Raw genomic sequence first — 18,163 nt, 5'->3', positions numbered from 1 at the left:
TTCAATCCATGGCTCAATCAGCAAGAAAATGAAAGCTCAAGAAAACATCTATACGTTTAATGACTTTGTAGATCTTTGTAAGACAGCATCAAGATTGATTGGTTTTCGCAAAATCAGCTAGAAGCGAGTTACTAGGTTTTGCCTTTGGACGGGGGAATAGTTGAAGCTATAACAGCTGCAAAAGATGGACCGACATCATATTGAACCCTATGGGTTAGGAATGGGATGACACTTCAAGTTCATAGGTGAGTCAAGGCTGGTGGCCAAATACCTTTGGCAATTTAGTGTAAGTGCAGCCATAGCCAAACTCAATTGTACACAGCTTTACACTACAACACACTCATACAAGCCCAAGTGGACTTCAAGAGAAAACCTCTCGGGAGATGTGCAGGAGTCACCTGAGGATGGGCAGCTCTGTCTTGTAGTCTTGGCTGGAGACTGCAGTCTTCTCCAAGAGATACTGTGGCCCATTATTGACTGCCAACCGCACTCGCCCTCTTCAAAAGAGCAGTAGCTGCCATTGAGGAAGTGGCCTGGAGAGACACAGGAGAGAGCATATACAGTATATCAAGGGGAAGTGGTGACTTTAAGAGGAGGTGGTCTAGATATAAGGAGTGGGCAGGGGGCAACCGGGAGGAGGTACTGTCACTGAAAGAACACGTACTGGGTGAATACAGGACGTAACAAGGTGAGCCGCAGTGAAGAAGAGCTTGTGCAGATAGAGTGTGCAATAAAACAGTCTAAAGGTCTCACTCTGTTGGGGAGACTTACAGAGAAGAGTTTGATACACTGGAAAAAGAATCAGAAAACTGCAAAGGAGATAGGCACGAGTGATGAGGGCACATGGGAGAGAAAACGAAAGTGCTCAGGTAGTGTTAGTATGTGTTCTGGGGGAGGCAATCAAGTGAATGGCGTAGAGTTCTGGAGTTTTTTGGCAGCTGACTGCTGTGATATTTTAGTGGCCTGAGCAGCCGATCAAATGCATCCCTCTGGAACCACCAGAGGAGGTGAATGTGCGGTCTGTCTCGCCTCATTTCCACAATGTCATCATGGAAAAGTGCAAACGCTTTTCTTTCTAACAAGATTTTCCCCCTCGTGATATTTGTCTGAGTGAACGGCTGCATAAATCAAACACAACGTATACGGGGCAAATATTATAAGAGCCATTGTCAAAGGAGTTTGTTTGATTGATTTTTTCTTTTTTTTTTCTATCCACTTACAGGCTTTTTTTACGAGCCATACTCCGACAATAGAGTGGGAAATTGAATGCATAGGGAAGTGGGGCACGGGTGGGGTAATAAACAGTTGATGCGGAGAAGGCACTGTAAAACGCTGGGCATTGATAAAAATTGAGCTTTTTACACTTTGCTTTACTGAAATTTTAATGAGGTATAAAGTCGTATTTTAAAACTTATATACGACACTACACTTTTGTTTAGAGGGTAGGGAACCTATGGCTCTAGAGCCAGATGTGGCTCTTTTGATGACTGCACCTGGCTCTCAGATACATCTTAGCTGACATTGCATAACACAGTAAGTAATGAATAATTCCACTGGTAATCACAGTGTCAAAAATAACATTTAAAATATAAAACATTCTCATGCATATTAATCAGTCCATCCGGTTACTACCGTACCTGTTCAAGAAGTCGCATTAATGGTAAGAAGTATTTTATTTGTTTTTGGTTAGCTTCAAAATAACAATGTTATTAAAAACAATAAGAGACTTATTATACTTTAAAAATTTTGGTCTTACTTAAAAATGCACACATTTAGTTGTATTCAGTCTTAAAAAAATATTATATGGCTCTCCCGGAAATATTTTAAAATATTTGGCTTGAATGGCTCTGTCAGCCAAAAAGGTTCCCGACCCCTGGTTTAGAGCTTTGGGGGTTTTGGTTGGATTTCAGTTTTGCCTTTGAAAGTCTTCCCCGTAGGTTTGTTTGATGTTTCAATTATCCCCATCCTTTGTGATTGTCCTTTTGTGTTGTTGTGGCGGAAATGCAGACCAATAGCATCATATGATCTAATTGGTCTTAAAACCAACTGTGCAGACACCCTAATGCTGTTAGTAATAAAAAAGCATACTATTTATCTAAACACTCTGAAATAGATAGATAGATAAGAACGGCGTGGCGCAGTGGAAGAGTGGCCGTGCGCAACCCGAGGGTCCCTGGCTCAATCCCCACCTACTACCAACCTCGTCACGTCCGTTGTGTCCATGAGCAAGACACTTCACCCTTGCTCCTGATGGGTGCTGGTTAGCGCCTTGCATGGCATCTTCCTACATCAGTGTGTGAATGTGTGTGTGAATGGGTGAATGTGGAAGTAGTGTCAAAGCGCTTTGAGTACCTTGAAGGTAGAAAAGCGCTAAACAAGTACAACCCATTTATCATCTATAGATAGATAGATAGCCAGGGTGTACACTGCCTTCCGCCCGATTGTAGCTGAGATAGGCGCCAGCGCCCCCCGCGACCCCGAAAGGGAATAAACGGTTGAAAATGGATGGATGGATAGATGGATAGATAGATAGATGGATAGATAGATAGATAGATAGTACTTTATGGACTCTTTCAGGAGAGTTCCCTCAGGAAAATTTAAATTCCAGCAGCAGTGAACAGAATTTAGATATAATTCAAAAAATAATTAATGGGGGTGTAAATGGAAATCAAATAGAAAATATTACAATAACAATAAAAATAAGAAGCAACAAAAATAATAAAAATATAACAGTGAAAATAAGACTATAAAAAGAGAAACTAGGCAGTAGTGACCATGTTATGAAAAAGTATTGCACTGTTATTGCACTAAGTCCACTGTTTTTTGTTGCAGTTTATTTTAGTATTGTTATTGTTTTGCATCCCCTGTCATTCTAGTACACCCCTCCCCTCCCCACACCCCCAGCAGAGGAGTTGTCCAGTCTGATGGCATGTGGGATGAAGGAGTTTTTTAGTCCGAAGGGAATAAGCTGTAGAAATGGTTGGATGGATGGAAGAAATAATGTAATAATATGGTATTTTATTTATGAGGAGACAAACAAAATTGCAATGCCATCTGAAGTCTTGTTTTATTGAACTGTTCAACAGTTTTCATTTTGATATGGCTACAGTAAAAGTAAAGTAAGAGTGTAACGGTACTCCAAAATAAAAGTACTAATAACATCCCTTGGTTTTAAGCTCTCGGTATGGGTTATTTTTGGTGTTATGATCTCTCCTAACAGTTTTGGGGTTGTTTTCCTTTGTGTGGTCTTTCTTCTGGTCTTGCACTGTTACTTTTGTTCTGCTTCACTGTCTGTTTTGCAGTAACTTTCCCCACTGCTTCTGAACGCCAATCTCCTCACCTATTCCTGTTTCGCAATGAGGAGGGCTACCGGTCCCTGATTTACAATCAGGAGGGTGTGTCTACCAGTGACGCCTGCCTCTCGACGCTGGTTCATTAGTCATGCTGTTGATTCTTGACTTTCAGCTCGACCTGTATCATTTTTCTACTGCTAGTATCCAATTAAATCTCCCGGGAAGAGTTGGACGACGTGGCTGGAGAGAGGGAAGTCTGAACTTCTCTGCTTAGGCTGCTGCCCCCGCAACCCGACCTCAGATAGGCGGAAGAAAATGGATGGATGGATGGATGGATGGATGTCTGCAGACCAACCATCCGGACATCTTTGCGACAGTAAGTAGGCCAAGGATGATCATTCTAAATTACTCAAACTGTATTGACTTACTGTTACTGTTAAAGACGTTCGAGTAGTAAGTCATATATTATTTAATATTTGAAGAAGAAAAAAATGCTTAGTTTCAGCTAAAATAACACAGTAAAGTTAGTGTGAAATGTACTTATTGATTTATTCATGGAATACAGGTCTTGTTGTGGATTACATTTTTGAGATACTGTCAGGCTTGCCCCTGACAGTTTGTCTTTGTTTTAGTTTTTCCTCTGCATTTGTCTGTTTCCTGTGTTCAGTATTTCCTGTCTTTTAGTTCCTGTCAAGTGCTCTTAATTTGTCAGCTTCCTGTCTTGTTCCCTGAGTGCTGTGTTCCTTCTCAGTGTGTTTATTTCCTATCCTTAGTTCCTGTCTAATGCTCTTATTTTGTCAGCTTCCTGTCTTGTTCCCTGAGTGCTGTGTTCCCCTTCAGCTGCGGCTGATTGGCATCTGGCCACACCTGTTGCTAATCAGCCGGCTCCTATTTGTACCTCCTTTGTCTTGTGTCAGTTGCTGGATTATTGTATTGTCTTGTCATTGCCACATGTCGTTCTTGTGTCTTTGCTACCTGTCTTGTCTGGCATCGTTACAGCTACTACCTGTCGTGCTACATTTTGTCCTGGTCGTCGTAGCGGTTAGCTGTTTTCAGTTTTTCTGTTTGCTACCCACTAGCTTCCATGCTAAAGTTCCTTTTTGTTTTTCTAGCTCCCAGTGCTAGCTCCCTTAGTTTGTTATTCCACCCACGTGCGTGCTTTTTGTTTATACCCTTTGTTTGTTCTTAATCTAATATTTTATATTAAATCATGTTTTCTCAATCAATGCCTGCCTCCATCTCTGCATCTTGGGGTTCGTCAACAAATACCCTTGACAGATACTCTTCAATAACCTGAATAAAAGTTGTTTAAAGTCATCTTCAAAGATGCGTTATACTTTATATTTTAGTTGACAACTTATTTATTGTGCACCTTTTGCACTATGCCCGCAGAAGGTGCTAATCTGATACACGTATCAGACCTGATGAGCAAATGCAAATACATATTTTTGTCCTTCATATGCTTGTGGTGCTCTTTAGAAAATGCCGCCCTAGGTAATTGCCAATGAAGACCATATATAAAAACAAAAAACACTGATCTACTGACTTTTTCAAGTTTTTTCCCCCTAATTTAATACACAATAAAGAAACTCTAATTACCAAGATCAGACAAAGCCACCACTTCAATGAGTGTAAGGAGAGTCAAATCTGCCAATGGAAGATTGCTACTTAAAATGTATGCTTCTATCCCTTTTGATGAAAGTATTATTGCTATGTAATTGGAAGGTACATGCTGGAAACCAGCGGGGTGTCAGCAGAATTTGGATTGAAACAGATCATCCGGATGAATAGCTTTGACTGGAAAAAAAGGCAGAATGGATTTTTGCATAATGATGCAGCAACAGAGTAGAGAAGGGACCATGTCAAAAGTATTTTAGATTGACACAGCCTATGATCATTACATCTCCCTCACTCATTTCTTTTTTCCGGTAATTAGCCTCGGTTTAGCTAATGAGAGATTTAACCATGTACAATCAGGATACCCACCAATATATTGGTTTGTGTCATAATTCTAGTTTTTAGCCGTAAAAAACAACCTGTATATCTAATTGTATCCACTGCAAGGACTGTATTGACAATTCTGCATTGACAAATAATAACATAGAGACAATGCTCTTTATTATTCTGACTGTAGTTTGAAGTAGGGTCTAATATTTTAATCACCTTATTTCTCTAATTGAAGAGCAAACTATTAGTCTCAGTAAGATGCAATGAAACCTTGAACATATAATTTATAAGTCCGAGAAACACACAGTTTAGGCCAGTGTCTTTCAACCACTGTGTCGCAGCACACTAGTGTACCTCGAGATACAGTCTGGTGTCTGAGGGAGATTATGTCATTTCACCTAATTGGTTTTAAAACATTTTTTTGCAAACCAGTAACTATAATCCGCAAATAATGTGCCGTTGTTGAGTGTCTGTGCTGTCAAGAGCGTGGCAGAATAACCGTCTAATACTCTACCATATCAGTAAGTGGCAGCAGGTAGATGATTGCTTCATGGATGTCAGGAACATGGTTTGTCGTGATCACACAAAGCTCAGGACAGCGGGGAGGCAGCGCGCAGGTAAAAAGGTGTCTACTGCTTATTCCAAAAATAAATAAAAGGAGAGTGCAGCTAAGAAAAGGCCTTGAAGCTTAGGGATGGCTATGCCAAATGAAACTAAAACTAAACTGCTTGCAAAGTACAGTGGGGCAAAAAAGTATTTGGCCAGCCACCAATTGTGCAAGTTCTCCCACTTAAAATGATGACAGAGGTCTGTAATTTTCATCATAGGTACACTTCAACTGTGAGAGACAGAATGTGAAAAAAAATCCAGGAATTCACATTGTAGGAATTTTAAATAATTTATTTGTAAATTATGGTGGAAAATAATTTTTTGGTCAACCATTCAAAGCGCTCGCTGATGGAAGGAGGTTTTGGCTAGAAATCTCACGATACATGGCCCCATTCATTCTTTCCTTAACACGGATCAATCGTCCTGTCCCCTTAGCAGATAAACAGCCCCAAAGCATGATGTTTTCACCCCCATGCTTCACAGTAGGTATGGTGTTCTTGGGATGCAACTCAGTATTATTCTTCCTCCAAACACGACGAGTTGTGTTTTTACCAAAAAGTTCTATTTTGGTTTCATCTGACCACATGACATTCTCCCAATCCTCTGCTGTATCATCCATGTATCCATTTTGGTATAAACTCAACTCGTCGTGTTTGGAGGAAGAATAATACTGAGTTGCATCCCAAGAACACCATACCTACTGTGAAGCATGGGGGTGGAAACATCATGCTTTGGGGCTGTTTTTCTGCTAAGGGGACAGGACGAGTGATCCGTGTTAAGGAAAGAATGAATGGGGCCATGTATCGTGAGATTTTGAGCCAAAACCTCCTTCCATCAGTGAGAGCTTTCAATGGTTGACCAAATACTTATTTTCCACCATAATTTAGAAATACATTCTTAAAATTCCTACAATGTGAATTCCTGGATTTTTTTTCACATTCTGTCCCTCACAGTTGAAGTGTACCTATGGAGAAAATTACAGACCTCTAGCATCATTTTAAGTGGGAGAACTTGGTGACTGACTAAATACTTTTTTGCCCCACTGTATATACAAACAGAATGCTGGACGACAGCAAAGACTTACAGCTTGTGGAGCAGCAGATGGCATCCGCAAAGTACATCTGTACATGCCATGATAAAATAGGAGCGCAAGACAAGAACTAACACTACACACAGGAAAACACCAAAAAACTTAAAATGAGTCACGGTGTGATGTGACAGGTCATGACAGTACACCTACTTTGAGATGAGCTATAGTGATGCATGGTTGGTTATGGTTTGAATTTATATCCAACAATTGCGAGAACGACTTTTTACTGTCAATATCGGCTGCTGAGTTTAATTTTTGTAATTGTTTTAAAGGCCTACTGAAACCACTACTACCGACCACGCAGTCTGATAGTTTATATATCAATGATGACATATTAACATTGCAACACATGCCAATACGGCCTTTTTAGTTTACTAAACTACAATTTTAGATTTCCTGCAGAGTTTCTTGTTGAAAACGTCGCGGAATGACGACGCGTATGATGACGCGTGCTTGTGACGTTTCGGGTTGGACGGGACATACTAGTTCAGCACCAGTTACGGCTAAAAGTCGTCTCTTTTCATCGTGCAATTACACAGTAATTTGGACATCTGTGTTGCTGAATCTTTTGCAATTTGTTCAATTAATAATGGAGACTATAAAGAACAATGCTGTTGGTGGAAAGCGGTGTATTTCGGCTGTCTTTAGCACCGAGACACAGCCGGTGTTTCTTTGTTTGTTGTGAAGCTTTAACACAGAGCGGTCAAGCGAACATGTTTCTCTATGTCAAACAGCATGTTTTTGGATGGGAAAATTGTTATATATATCTTACTGGAAACATCAGTGGATTATTCGTCCTCCAGCAGTAGCTGTCAAAAAAGGCAGCTGTGACCATGGCAGCTTGGCTTCTCTCTGAGGCACTGACGTGTTCACCGCAGCCATCCGACCTCGAGGTATGTCTTTACAATCTCACTAAAATACTATTAGAATAGAATAGAATAGAGTTTTATTGTCATTATTGCAATGAACAGGTTCAAAGAACAACGAAATTGGAGCAGCTCCTCCTAAGGTGCATATACAATATGGTAGTATAAATTAAAAAAAATAAATAAATAAATAAAAAATAAATTAAAAAAAAAAAAGATAGAGATGACAGATGTATCTATGTATAAAACAATAAGCAGATAAGGGATCTTCCAGAATTATCCTAGTAAATGTGTCTAATTACATCTGAAACGTTCAAACTGCCGCCGCCTGAAGCCGTCGCTTTTTTATTTATTTATAATTTTTTTTTTTTTGTAGTCCTTCACTAACAATATCCTCAGCCACAAATCTTTCATCCTCGCTCAAATTAATGGGGAAATTGACGTTTTCTCGGTCTGAATAGCTCTTTTTGTTGGAGGCTCCCATTATAAACAATGTGAGGATGTGAGGAGCCCTCACACGGGTGACGTCATCGTCTGCTACTTCCGGTAAAGGCAAGGCTTTTTTATTAGCGACCAAAAGTTGCAAACTTTATCGTCAATGTTCTGTACTAAATCCTTTCAGCAAAAATATGGCAATATCGCGAAATGATCAAGTATGACACATAAAATGGACCTGCTATCCCCGTTTAAATAAGAAAATCTCATTTCAGTAGCCCTTTAATATTTTCTGCTAGTGGTGTTTTTTCAATGAAAAAATGTGCCTTGGCTCAAAAAAGGTTGAAAAACACTGGTTTTGGCCATCATATCAGACAACAGGAAAAGGATTACATAAACAAGAATTATTTTGCTTTCTCATTGTCTTTTTAGTGACACAACCACAGGGTATCAGTGAGCTCGAAAGTGTTGCATCTAAAATTCAACTTACTACACACAGGAAAGCATCAGCCCACTACTGTTTGAGCAATGCTATGACTTAAGTTTCAAATACATACCTACAGTACATGCAATACTTTTACTAAACAGATTTAGTATAAACATGAGCCCCAAAAGGTTTCCCCCCTTAGTTAGCACTATTATTTCTTCGGGGGAAAGAATTGGTTGCAACTGGACTGTTCATGCAGATTGTTTTACAACACATTTCACCTCTCATCCATATGAGCAGTCTTCATCATTTCTTGCTCACAGACTTAGAGAGGATGTCATGTAGGTAATAAATAGTGTACTTTGACTCTGGCACAGGCTCTCAGATGAGTGGTGTTCTTTCTAAGTCTGTCAGCTTGATTTGATGAAGCCTGCCCCGGATGAGAGGCAAAATGTCTGTTAAGTACAATGACTTGGATGAATGAGAATATTTACAGACACCACGATTTTGATGATATGATGAGGGCGAGTGTTACCCCTAACGCCAATACAATATGTAATACAATTCAATATTTACAGTATTTTGATCATTGCCAGAACTGACTTCTTTCGTACATTGGTTGTCTTTTCCATAGTAGCAGACGTCTGACTTCTGGCAACAACGTGTTCCTACTTCCACATTAAAACACGAGTGTGTTTTAATCATGCAGACTCGGTAATAGACGACAAATATAACAATTTTTGGACAAATGGGGATTCACAGCCTTCTCTTTTTGAATCTATGAACAGGGAATAAACTGCTGCTTCCAGAAGCGAGCACGAAAAATAGGGTGAATTATCGGAGCAGACGGAAGCAGAGAGAGTGAGGTCAGCTTGACCCAAAGCTGCTAATGTGAAATTTGGAGACAAGCTATTTCTACATAAATGGAGTGCTGAACCCAAATAATGGGGGACAAATGTCCCCGGCCAGCTGGAAGAAATAGACAACTGTCCGTCAAGTGAGTCACACTTTAGTATCGATAATGGTACATGCATGCATGTTATTACAACTACAGTACATATGCTGTCGAGCTAGCTCTGTACAAACAAAACATGAAATGTGGGCTAATCGATAATACAGATACTGTAGTATGATTATTCATGTTTTTCAGTCAGTACAGATTGGTGTCTTATCACATTGTGTTGTGCATTACTAACTCAAATGAATTTTCCTGCTAACATAAAAAACAGCTTATCTCTTCCCGTAATTAGCTTTTACGGCTGATACCGTAGCACGCCGATGTGTTAGTATGCTTGAAAAATAATTCCTCAATGTTCGCTCTTACAACAATAATGTCACTACAGCTTGGTTATTATACAGGTTATGGAATGTAAATGCAGTATTGTTGACAATGTTTTATTGCATTTTAAAGTCATTTGGAGGTAGAATTGATTGCTTCCATTAGCTGCATTGCTAACAACATACAATAAGCCAATTCATATTTTTGTTTCTCAGAAGAATTGTGAACTATGCAGTTAAACTTTAAAATCTTAAAATTTTCTCAAAAATCCACGGTGCGCCTTATGACTTGGTGCGCCTAATGGACAGATTAATTCCTGTTGTACTTACCAACCTTGAATCAATTTTAATTGGTACATTCTGTAATAATAAGTGTGACCAGTAGATGGCAGTGACACATAAGAGGTAAATGTGGACTGCAGGTTGGTGCCTGTTCAATAAATGAAGCCAGTGAGTGCGTGTAAGCAAGCAACACCAGAACTTTGATGTTTCATTAAGAATATAAGACATTTAAGAATATAAGACGGCGTTCAAATATCTGTCAAATTATTTTAGCACGACTTTGGTAAGCTACGAAGCCACAATCCTTGATGGAATGCGGAGCATTACAGCTACCGTAGGCAGACTTACTGTCATTCAACATACGATTAATACGAACCCCGTTTACATATGAGTTGGGAAATTGTGTTAGATGTAAATATAAACAAAATATAATGATTTGCAAATCATTTTCAACCCGTATTCAATTGAATATGCTACAAAGACAACACATTTGATGTTCAAAATGATAAACTTTTTTTTTTTTTGCAAATAATCATTAACTTTATAATTTGATGCCAGCAACATGTAACACAAAAGTTGGTGGCAATAAATACTGATAAAGTTGAGGAATGCTCATCAAACACTTATTTGGAACATCCCACAGGTGTGCAGGCTAATTGGGAACAGGTGGGTGCCATGATTGGCTATAAAAACAGCTTCCCAAAAAATGCTCAGTCTTTCACAAGAAAGGATGGGGTGAGGTACATATATATATATATATATATACATACATATATATATATATATATATACATATATATATATATATATATATATATACATATATATATATATATATATGTAAGGCACACACATATATATATATATATATATATATATATATATATATATATATATATATATATATGTGTGTGCCTTACAATACAAAGGTCCTGAGTCCTGAGTAGTCCTGGGTTCAATCCCAGGCTCGGGATCTTTCTGTTTGGAGTCTGCAAGTTCTCCCCATGACTGCATGGGTTTCCTTCCGGGTACTCCGGCTTCCTCCCACCTCCAAAGACATGCACCTGGGGATAGGTTGATTGGCAACACTAAATTGGCCCTAGTGTGTGAATGTGAGTGTGAATATTGTCTGTATATCTGTGTTGGCCCTGCGATGAGGTGTCCACTTGTCCAGGGTGTACACCGCCTTCCGCCCGAATGCAGCTGAGATAGGCTCCAGCTCCCCCCGAAACCCCAAAAAGGACAAGCAGTAGAAAATGGATGAATGGATGGACATATATATATATATATATATATATATATATATATATATATATATATATATTAGGGGTGTGAATGTGAGTGTGAATGTTGTCTGTCTATCTGTGTTGGCCCTGTGATGAGGTGGCGACTTGTCCAGGGTGTACCCTGCCTTCCGCCCGATTGTAGCTGAGATAGGCGCCAGCGCCCCCCGCGACCCCGAAAGGGAATAAGCGGTAGAAAATGGATGGATGGATGGATGGATGGGCAAATTAATGCGTTAATTACGAGTTAACTTATCAATCTATTAACGCCGACAATTATATTATCGCACATTTGCGTATGTTGTTTACATACTTTTATTTTGTTAACGCCTTTTCTTAAAAAGATGGCGTCGCCCGGATGGGCTTCGGGGTCGAGGGGCTCTTGGTAAAGATGGAACATTTGGCAAAAATACCGGACAATTCTGCAAATTTCATGCCTGGCTTACAGCGTGGTCACTCCGGGATCACTTACGATCGCCAGACAATTCTGAATGTGGATAGATCGGGCCGTTTTGGACTGAATGACGCGTGCTTGCTAGACCGGCTAGCTAGCATGGGAATACTTTGCCAGCTACATCCAGCGGCCTGTGAAGCAGCGGAGTATATGTTTTATCTGTCTATTTATGAATAATGCAGACGAGGAGTGTTGGCTGAGTTCTTAACGTTTGCTTTCAGAGCGTGCATATCACAACATACAAGATGCCGTCATGGCGACACACAACCTATACCGGGCTACCGCGCATGCTCGTCACTCCTGTTGCATGCTGGGTAGGGTAGTTCTTTTTTTCCCTGGCTCATAACATCACAATATAGTACCATGTATATGCGTTCAGTTTATCAAAGCACCAAGCAAACAATCGGAAAATTCCCATCATATCAATTCCTAGATATGGTCATAATTATTTTAAGTGCACTACACAGAATAAACACAACATTATTAATATTGCTACTACAGATAATTTGATCAAAAATTCCCTAAAACAGCCCACTACCTATAATATAGGTTTTTCAAACTCTCATTCTGCTGTGCGCTCTGCTGAGTGCACCACGGGTCACGCCCGCGGGCATTCCCTTCCTGCTGCGGAATCTGCAGACAACACATCTGCCCATGATGAGAGACTTGCCTTCATAAGCCAGCCCGTCCTGAGATCCAGTAACAGAACGTAGCTACTCGTACTCGTACAGTAAGCCCATTACGTCGCCAGCCTTCTCTCATAAGCTTAGAGGTGACAGAGCTTTTATTCCTTGGCTTTCAACACTGAGTGATATCCATCCTGCAATGGCGCCCCATTATACACCTGCTGTGAACCTGTTTTTATGTTTTTTTATTTTATTTATTCATTTATTTATATTTTATCATGTTGTTTGTTCGATCTTCATATTATCTTTTAACCTGTCCATTGTACAGCACTTTGCCTACCCCTGTGGTAAATTTTAAATTTGCTTTATAAATAAAGTTGATTTGATTTGATAATCTCTCTCTATGTTCCCTGCCCGTCGTGTTCATTGTGTCCCGTGTTGTCCCATTATCCAGCTTCCCGTCGTCCTTCCTCATTGTCGAGCTGTGTGTCTCGTCTTCCCGGATTCCCTCTGGACTTGTTATTGCCTCTCTGGATATTGACCTCCCACCTACCTACTGACCACGACGCCTCGCTCCAGCCCTTGACCTTCCGCCTGTCTTTGGACTTCTGAGTCTGCCTTTCCCTCTTTGGACTTCCGCCTTGATACCAACATGCACCTTGAACACCCTCTGGTAACCACTCACATATACTTACCACACATAGTCTCACTTCATTCATTTAAATTAAGCACACACCTCACTTACATTTCTTACTATTTAATAAATACGTTGATAGCAAATGACGTCACTGTCTCCTTGCCGTCTCCTTCTCCCGCTGTACCGGTACACCCTGATCTACATCTTTAAGTTACATTTAAACCAGTGTGAGTGGCACTGGGAGCAGGTAAGTAAAGTGTATTGCCCAAGGATCTACAGAACAGTAATTAGGACTATGATAGCGCAAGCGGTAATCAAACATAAAACCCTCAAGTTGCTGGCACGGTCGCTCTACCAACTGAGCCATGCTGTCACTTTACCTGCAAGATGGCAGTCGAGTGTAAAACATGTTAAAATGTGTTTTGCGGCAGTTCCAACTTTGACCGCAGCGTCAGTTGCTATACAGAGTGACACTTTCCTGAACCTGACTCTCGCCAGATCCTTGTAGTTCGCTAAGCTCCACACAAGGATCTGGGAGTTCTCATTAACAGATGTATTTCAGAAGGCGGGGCCTTGTAGAAAAATCATTGTATTTGATTGGATAAACCACTTGTCCGTTATCTTGTATGACGTGCTTCTTCAACCACTCACATCGAAATCAACCCCTGACGCTGCGAAATCCAAAACAGCCGACATACTGGATGACAACAGAGTGAAAAGTTCTGTTTTAATCTTTTAAAGAATTAATATTCGATAGATTCGACAAAACAGTTGCAATAGCAGCGAGGGCTGCGTGCCGCCATTGTTGTTTGAATCAATCAGTCGCTTCGGTGCTACGTCACATCTATGAAATCCAGCCCTTTGATCCTGATTGGTTCGTTATTTTCTACCATCTGGAAGGAGTTTGCAATGCCTTCGAGCCCAAATCCTTGTGTGGGGCTCAGCAAACTACAACGAACTGGCGAGAGTCAGGTTAGCACTTTCCATCATTTTGAGAAAACTGCATTGCAACACAACTAGCTCCCCCCTCTGATGCGAGAGCCATCCAGGAATGGGGTCATATGAATCTCTTCACTTACTGTGCACCCCCTAGCGACTCTAGACTATTGTTGTTTAGAAAAAAATTGGCTCTATTGATAGTGAATATTACAGATCCCTGTTCGAACCCCTTAAAAAAGAATTTGAAAAGTGAGCGAAACAACAACCAGGAATAGGTCATGGGTGAGGAATGCTTGCCAACTCGCCAAGCATATCTTTTCTGCCTTTCTCTTTGTCTCTTTGTCAGAACGGCTTCTGCATGACACTCATATTTTCTTCTTTTTGGCAGGAATCACTGCTTTTGTTAATGAAGCTGCCTCACAGTCGACTAACTGCTCAGCTCAGGCGTTACGATCGAAAATGAAGGTCAGACAGCAGACACATGCGTGATTTTCTCTCGGTTACTAGGGCTGGGCGTATCGATACCAAGTATTGATAGTATCGATACTTGGTAAGTATCGGTATCGTTTCGATACTGGCGTGATAGTATCGATACTTCACCAAATTAAGCGAATCACTCCGATTTAAAAACAAATGTGAGCGCAGCGCAGCGATCCTCACCACTACACCCTCCTCCCTAATGATTGGACGCGAACGAGATTTAAAAACACTTTAGAAATTCATCTTCAACCCAAAATAAAATAAAATAAATACTATTAAAATGACGCTTGGTGCGTTCGCGCACACACATCAGTATAATTCGCTCCGAGGTTCACTCGGACACACGCGCGTGCGTTTCCAGTGCGACTTAATGTCTTGGCTGTAAACTGTAAAGTATTTTATTGCACTAAAATAACGATAAGAATTTCTCAGTTCTTTTGTTTTGTGTTCATTTTTACAACTGTTTAATAACTAGTGTTTTCTTTTTTAAATAAATGAATAAATAAATGGGTTGTACTTGTATAGCGCTTTTCTACCTTCAAGGTACTCAAAGCGCTTTGACACTACTTCCACATTTACCCATTCACACACACATTCACACACTGATGGAGGGAGCTGCCATGCAAGGCGCCAACCAGCACCCATCAGGAGCAAGGGTGAAGTGTCTTGCTCAGGACACAACGGACGTGACGAGGTTGGTACTAGGTGAGATTTGAACCAGGGAGCCTCGGGTTGCGCACGGCCACTCTCCCACTGCGCCAAGTTCTTGTGTGTTGTGAGGCAACTAGCCAAGTTCAGTATTTGTTTTCACCTTATTTGCACTATTTACTTTATTGTAATTGATATTATTACTTTTTTATTTGAATTTTTCAGTTCTTTTGTTTTGTGTTCATTTTTACAAGTGTTTAATAACTAGTGTTTTCTTTTTTACTTAAGTTCTTGTGTGTTGTGAGGCGACTAGCCAAGTTCAGTATTTGTTTTCACCTTATTTGCACTACTTACTTTATTGTAATTGATATTATTACTTTTTTTTTTAATTTCTCAGTTCTTTTGTTTTGTGTTCATGTTTACAACTTTGTTCAATAACTAGAGTTTTGTTATTTACCTTAAGTGTTTGTGTGTTTTGAGGCAACAAGCCAGGTTCAGTAGTTTTTCGCACCTTATTTGCATTACTTTATTGCTATTGATATTACTTTTGTAATTAATGTTTTTTTTTTGACTTAAATCGTTGTCCTGTGTTGTTTTATTATCATAATCAATTAATAAAGGCAAAAGTACAAATTTGTTTTTCAAAAGTATCGATACCCCGAAGGCCCCCCACCCCATCAGATGACGACACTTCCGGTATCGGCATTGGTATCGGCGATACTGGCCGGTATCGGATCGGATCGGTATCGATACCCAAATTTGCGATATTGCCCACCCCTATCGGTTTCTAGATCGTAATATACTCACGGCATCGCTCGCCCTCGTCATCCCCAAGCGGACAGTCTGTATTGAAGTCACACAGTTTGCCCAATGGGATCCCAGGTCCTTGGTGACAGTGGTACTGACCCTTAAGTGTGATGAAAGACCCCGGTGAGGAAGCTGGAAGAGAGTGACAGGAAAGAAATGATCATTTTGTTGACATATATTGCTGTCCATAAAAAAGCACAGTGCAGTGCAGATTATAGAATAAATGCATCATGGTTAAATGACTTAATATAATGTGCAAGGAGACAATAGAAATAAAATGTAAATACAGTTCCTTATTACGTTCCGTGTTTTCTGCTCCCTGCAAGATTTACAATAGACGTCAAACACTGAAATACAAATCAGCTGCTCAGGGAAACACATCTCACAAATGAAAGAAAGTATTCCGCAATGTTGCAGAAGTACATCAGTCAGTGACTCAGGCTAATTTATATCCTGGCTGCAAAGCATGTGTGAAATCCTGAGGCTGCCTTGTACGAAGATAAATAGCTTGCCTGCGTCTGCATAAGCATCTGGCTTTGAGTACAGTATTCTTCAGGAAAGAAACCTGACCCAGATACTCTTGCAGGTAGCAAAATTGGAGCTTTCTTTCATTCTGGCTGTCTTACACACATTCTCGGGTACCTTGCTCACATTTGCAAATCAGGGAGGTGATATTTTCAGACTCATGCAGACACGTACAACCCTCTCATCAGAAACTGATTAGAGAAAAGAAACAAACAAACAAACAAACAAAAAAATCACCGACGCGCATCTTGATTGTCAACTGTGTCATGTGGATACAAACTGATGTCTATCATGAGTGACAAGCTCCGGTTTTGAAAAGGTGTCCTTGAATCTGCTTTTGAAATGCATGTTCTGTAGTCAACTGGAGGCGTGTCTTAATGAAATGAAACAATGGATGTCCACTAACTTTTTGCAACTCAACGCTACGAAAACGGAAATGCTGCTCGACACTGACGCCTATTTAATAATACCACCTTAACATTTAACAACCAAATAATAAAACAAGGCGACTCGGTAAAGAATCTGGGTATTATCTTCCACCCAACTCTGTCGTTTGAGTCACACATCAAGAGTGTTACTAAAACGGCCTTCTTTCATCTTTGTAATATCGCTTAAATTCGTTCCATCGACGCTGACATCATTATTCATGCATTCGTTATGTCTCGTCTCGATTACTGTAACGCAGAGGTAGAGAACCTATGGCTCTGGAGCCAGATGGGGCTCTTTTGATGACTGCATCTGGCTCTTAGATACATCTTGGCTGACATTGCTAAACACGATAAGTAATGAATAATTCCGCTGGTAATCACAGTGCTAAAAATAACGTTCGAAATTTAAAACATTCTCATGCATTTCAATCCATCCATCCGTTTTCTACCGCACTTCTTCAAGAAGTCACATTAATGGTAAGAAGTATTTCATTTATTATTGGTTAGCTTCAGAATAACAATGTTGTTAAAAAGAATAAGAGACTTATTAAAGTCTAAAAATGTTGGTCTTACCTAAAAATGCATGCATTTAGTTGTGTTCAGTGTTAAAAAATGGCTCTCACGAAAATAAATTTTAAAATATTTGGCTTTCATGGCTCTCTCAGCCAAAAAGGTTCCCGACCCCTGCTGTAACGTATTATTTTCGGGTCTCCCTATGTCCAGCATTAAAAGATTACAGTTGGTACAAAATGCGACTGCTAGACTTTTGAGAAGACCAAGAAAGTTTAATCATATTAAGCCTATACTGGCTCACCTGCACTGGCTTCCTGTGCACTTAAGATGCGACTTTAAGGTTTTACTACTTACGTATAAAATACTACACAGTCTAGCTCCAGCTTATCTTGCTGATTGTATTGTAACATATGTACCGGCAAGAAATCTGCGTTCAAAGAACTCTGGCTTATTAGTGATTCCCAGAGCTCAAAAAAATTCTGCGGGCTATAGAGTGTTTTCTATTCGGGCTCCAGTACTCTGGAATGCCCTCCCGGTAACAGTTAGAGATGCTACCTCAGTAGAAGCATTTACGTCTCACCTTAAAACTCATTTGT

At 40.1% G+C, this 18,163-nt stretch overlaps 1 protein-coding gene across 1 annotated transcript in view; it reads right to left on the bottom strand.

The window, feature by feature from the left end:
* Positions 1–18,163, bottom strand: part of alk (ALK receptor tyrosine kinase) — a 924,960-nt gene that overhangs the window by 205,183 nt on the left and 701,614 nt on the right. The window contains exons 6-7 of the mRNA XM_061895727.1: positions 16,102–16,233; positions 399–533 (exon numbers count right to left, since the gene is read on the bottom strand). Coding sequence (XP_061751711.1) covers positions 399–533; positions 16,102–16,233 — 267 coding nt within the window. The remainder of the gene's footprint in view (positions 1–398; positions 534–16,101; positions 16,234–18,163) is intronic.

The sequence above is a fragment of the Nerophis ophidion genome, linkage group LG03 (genome assembly GCF_033978795.1).
Source record: "Nerophis ophidion isolate RoL-2023_Sa linkage group LG03, RoL_Noph_v1.0, whole genome shotgun sequence".
Lineage (NCBI taxonomy): Eukaryota > Metazoa > Chordata > Actinopteri > Syngnathiformes > Syngnathidae > Nerophis > Nerophis ophidion.
The sequence above is the reverse complement of the archived record's forward strand: the minus strand, read 5'-3'. Positions and strand labels throughout refer to the sequence as shown.